The sequence below is a fragment of the Lathyrus oleraceus genome, chromosome 4 (genome assembly GCF_024323335.1).
Source record: "Lathyrus oleraceus cultivar Zhongwan6 chromosome 4, CAAS_Psat_ZW6_1.0, whole genome shotgun sequence".
NCBI classification, from domain to species: Eukaryota; Viridiplantae; Streptophyta; class Magnoliopsida; order Fabales; family Fabaceae; genus Lathyrus; species Lathyrus oleraceus.
In genome coordinates this window covers 413,125,908-413,130,772 of record NC_066582.1, presented here as the reverse complement: position 1 = coordinate 413,130,772, position 4,865 = coordinate 413,125,908, and the positions used below count along the sequence as shown (strand labels likewise).

Here is a 4,865-nt window from a genome sequence, read left to right as displayed (position 1 = left end):
CGCTCTTATAGGCCTTATGCTTGAAGTACTATGAACTCTTATGTCTATAAAGACACAAGCCTAATTAACATCTGTATACTTCAACCTCATTTATAAGAAATTTTTTACTATTTAGGTATATTGAATAACTAATGTATCTGAACAATATATAGATCAAATATATTAGTTATTCAATGAATTAAAAAACTTTTTTTTTATAAATAAGATCAGATAAAATATGTTATAGTTGAGTTCAATAAACTTAAAGTTAAATCTTTTGTGAAAATATTTATTTATATTTATACCTAACATAAACAAATTATTTATATTTATAAAACAATAACTTAAAAAATAAATTAATTAAAAGTTAGAAAAAAAAACAGTTTTCATTCGAGTGCTCCTTGGATTTGATTCGATTCCGCAGTTGACCACTGTCTTTACTCTCCAATCATTGGCACACATGTCACTCTTTAATAACCGGACTCCAAACCATCATTTCATTCCACTTTAACATCTCAATACAAGTCCAACCACACCGTCAACCGGTTCAACCCGTCCCCTCTCGTACCCAATCCTTTCTCAAACCACCCCTTCCCTCCACCAATCCACCCGGTTTCCAGTTACCCACTCCAAGACTTCATTTGGACTTCATTTCGCCTCCATTTCAACTCACATTTCACTCCCATTTCTTCTCAAATAAATTCCCCCGAAATTCTCCTCCATTTCCATTTCATTTCAATAACCGAAACTAATCTCTCTCTCATGTTTCCACGCTATCATCGATGGAGATTGAAGCAAAACCCTTCCATGTTTCAGATCTCATTGTTTCGTAAAGTATAACACTCTTCACATTTCCATTCAAAGCTATTTCAGTTTCTGAAGACACTCGTCACCGGTGAGAAATTGACGCTTTCAGAAATCTCAATTTCGTGCTATTTTTACTTTTCTATTTTTCCGAATTCGCTTGATCATCGCTAAAATCACTTTTACTTAATCTAAAATCTTCTGCTGATTCCCGATGTTTCTAATTTTTGTTTTTGATAGTATTTGCTTGTCGAAATTAAGAGTTATATTTAGGGTTAACTATTTTGTAAAATTTGGGAGAAGAAGTTTTATTTATTTATATTATTGTAAGCTATAGATTAGTAATTTCTAAAAAGGCTAACTACAAATTGATTGTAAAATCACTTTTTTTAGGCTTAGTGTGTGTTTGGTTTTAGGATGACGAGAATTGATTTTGTAGAATTAATTCTGTTAAGAGTGAGTTGAATGTAGAGTGGTTTATGTTTGGATACATTTTATGTTAGAATTTATGTTTGTAAAACGGAGTTGAAGGACAAATTTCTGTATAACAATCATGTTTAAACTAAGTGTATGTTTGATTTAGTTTTGGAAGAGTAAAAAAAAGCAAGGTGTAGAATTGATTTTGAGGTGTTTGGTTCTTGTAGAGTAGAATTGATTTTGAGGTGTTTGGTTCTTGTAGAGTAGAATTGATTCTGCCTCCAAAATTGATTCTACTTGAAGCAAGAATTTGTAAAGGCGATTTCTACATTGAAAATTACTTTTCAACTCACTTCTACATAAGTCACTTTACCTTCAACTCACTTTTAACTAAAATCTTTTTTTTACAGCAGAATCAAACACTTGCTAAAGCAACAAATTCTAGCTTCAACTAGAATCAATTTTAGAAGCAAAATCAATTCTACTTTTAAGAAAACAAACATGTCAAAATCAATTTTACACTTCTAGAATTGTTTTTGGCCCTTCCAAAATAGAAACCAAACATATACTTATACTTAGATGAAGAGGTTCCTAATTTTATTTTATGATGGTTTGTGTCCAGTTAACTGAAGCACGTGTGGTGGCTCGGAGAAATCAAAATCTAGGTTTTCAATTTCATGTTTTGTCAGCTGTAGAAGTTTCAATTTTCAACTAGCGAGGAGGATATGAAAACATTAACTGTCAATACTGAGCATTCTTTTTCCAGTTTACTGGAATTTGCTTCTAACGATGATATTGAAGGATTTAAGCTGCTTTTAGATAAAGAAGGGGCTTCTTCAATTAATGAGGTAGGGATTTGGTACGGTCGGCAAAATGGGTCTAAGAAGATTGTTATGGATTATAAAACTCCTTTGATGGTTGCTGCTGCTTATGGTAGTATTGATGTTATGAAGCTTATACTCTCGTATCCGGAAGCTGATGTGAATTTTGCTTGTGGGGTGAATAAAAGCACTGCCCTTCACTGTGCTGCTTCTGGTGGGTCTGTTAATGTTGTTGATGCTGTTAGGCTTCTTATAACGGCGGGTGCCCATGTTAGTTGTGTTGATGCCGATGGTAATCTTCCTTTTGATGTCATTGTTGTTCCTCCCAAGCTGCAAAGAATTAAAGCAGTTCTCGAGGAACTTCTTTTGGATAATGGTTCTGATAACGGATCTGTTGGTGAGTTCTTTGGTCCGGTGTCTGTTGATGCTTCTAGTCTTGGTTCGCTTGAAAATGAGATGCCGTTGCCATACTCTCCTTCAGTGTCACCACCTTCTCCTGTGGCGAATTTGAAGTTTACTGAGAAGAAAGAGTATATAGTTGATCCATCAATTCCTGATATAAACAACAGCATATATGCAAGTGATGAATTTCGGATGTTTTCTTTCAAGGTCCGTCCTTGTTCTCGTGCGTATTCTCATGATTGGACTGAGTGTCCGTTTGTTCATCCAGGAGAGAATGCTCGGAGGAGAGACCCTAGGAAGTTTCATTACAGCTGCGTGCCTTGCCCAGAATTTAGGAAAGGGACTTGTAGGCGTGGAGATATGTGTGAATATGCTCATGGAGTATTCGAGTGCTGGCTACACCCAGCTCAGTATCGAACACGTCTCTGTAAAGATGGTACTAGTTGTAATAGAAGGGTGTGTTTCTTTGCACACGTTACGGAGGAATTGAGGCCATTGTATCCGTCAACTGGATCTGCGGTTCCTTCACCACGTTCATCTGGATCTGCTCTTAATGTGATGGACATGGCTGCTGCAATGAACCTTTTGCCCGGTTCACCCTCATCAGTCTCTTCCATGTCTCCTCATTTTGCCCAGCCAATGTCCCCTTCTGGGAATGGCATCTCATTTTCAAGTGTTGCCTGGGGACAGCAAAATGTTCCAGCTCTTCATTTACCAGGAAACAATCTTCAATCTAGTCGATTGAGATCTTCTTTTAGTGCTCGCGACATTCTGCCTGAAGACTTCAGTGTGCTTAGCGATTTTGATGGCCAACAGCACCTTATGAACGACTTGAGCTGTTTCTCACAGCCCCACCCTGGCTCTTGTCAGTCTAAAGCACTAACACCATCAAATCTTGAAGGGCTCTTTTCTGCTGAGATTTTGTCATCTCCCCGGTATTCTGACCCACCAATGCCTTCTGTTTTTTCCCCCTCACATAAATCAGCTGCTATGAATCAGTTTAATCAGCATCAAAATATGTTATCACCTATAAATATTAACATGCTATCTCCTAAAAATGTTGAGCATCCTCTGTTACAGACTTCATTTGGTGTCCCTTCTTTGGGTAGGATGTCACCTAGAAATGTTGAACCAATCTCCCCAATGAGCCCCCGAATGTCTGCATTTGCTCATCGCGAGAAACAACAGCTGCGGAGTATTAGTTCTAGGGACCTTGGTCCAGTAAGTGTTGAACCAATGTCCCCAATGAGCCCTCGAATGTCTACATTTGTTCATCATGAGAAACAACAGCAACAGCTGCGAAGTATTAGTTCTAGGGACTTTGGCTCCAACGTTCCTGCCTTAGTTAATGGATCCCCTACAAGCCAAAGGTCCAAGTGGGGATCTCCTAATGGGTTGGCTGATTGGTCTGTTAACGGAGATGGTCTAAGTTGCCAAATGCACAGTGCATCCTCATTTGAACGTAAAATCAACGGGGAACAAGAGCCTGATCTATCATGGGTCCAATCACTAGTGAAGGATTCATCACCTGAGATGATTAAAGAGAAGTTTGCATCTTCTGGCCCTATTGCATCCGGTGATGAACTGAATTCCAATTCACAAATTGAATCTATTGATCATTCTGTTTTAGGAGCTTGGCTTGAGCAAATGAAACTGGATCAGCTTGTAGTCTAAGCAGTTGTTTCTTTTCTGCGTAGTGTGTTCCACCGTGATTCCCGACACATCTTATTAATATAGGTATTTGATTTCTTAAGGTATATATTCTTTTGGTTCCAAGAAAAGAATAACAATAATTCATTCAATATTTTGCTAGAGCTTAAAAAGAGATGAACAACTATCTCTTTGGGCTGATATTCATCAATACAGCGAGCGAAAATCCTGTGGAGGTCGTGTATTTTTCTTCCAAACCGCCCCGTGTTCAGGATTCTTTCCATTTCCATTGAAGAAAGCTAGATGGTTTACAAAGCAACAGAACCAATAGCTTATTTGATTGATTTCAAGTGCCTATATATTTATAATATTGATTTTATCTTTCTGAAGGAATAATTGCAGGTAATTTGCACTGCTCAATATTACTGCTGATCACTTTGAAATAGTGAAGTTCATTATGTTCATTCTGTGTAATAATTTGGATTGTACCTGTTATCATTTCATTTTGGAATTAAATTGTTATGTGCTTTATTTATTGTCTTATGTTTATTATACATTTATTTTTTCACTAAGTGATACATAGTCTCTTAAATTTAAACCCTAAAAACATCTAATCCTTATCTTGTTTATATTCAAAAAATTGTATAAAAAGTAGCACTAACAATTAGGTAGAATGTCCAATGTCCAAAAGCCTGTCCCATTAAACCACCGGCCACCCGCCCAAGTTGTTAACTGTGCACAGACAGACATGCGATTGCACGAGATTGCTGGAGTGTGAGTTCGAATCCACAC

At 37.1% G+C, this 4,865-nt stretch overlaps 1 protein-coding gene across 2 annotated transcripts; it reads left to right on the top strand.

Annotated features, from left to right (window-relative positions):
• Window positions 1–619: 619 nt before the first annotated feature.
• Window positions 620–4,604, top strand: LOC127075757 (zinc finger CCCH domain-containing protein 30). 2 transcript variants are annotated; one of them, XR_007786654.1, is made up of 3 exons: window positions 620–874; window positions 1,823–4,160; window positions 4,237–4,604. XR_007786654.1 is itself a non-coding variant. In XM_051017223.1 (2 exons), the coding sequence occupies exon 2, from the start codon at window positions 1,926–1,928 to the stop codon at window positions 4,095–4,097; it is 2,172 nt and encodes a 723-aa protein (XP_050873180.1). In that variant the 5' UTR covers window positions 620–874; window positions 1,823–1,925; the 3' UTR covers window positions 4,098–4,604. The 2 variants fall into 2 exon arrangements, 1 of the variants encoding a protein (XP_050873180.1); XM_051017223.1 differs by having other exon boundaries at window positions 1,823–4,604.
• Window positions 4,605–4,865: the final 261 nt, after the last annotated feature.

Bases quoted from the DNA above. Each gene is read 5' to 3' on its own strand.
- LOC127075757 (XM_051017223.1), top strand. From the start codon at position 1,926: ATGAAAACATTAACTGTCAATACTGAGCATTCTTTTTCCAGTTTACTG.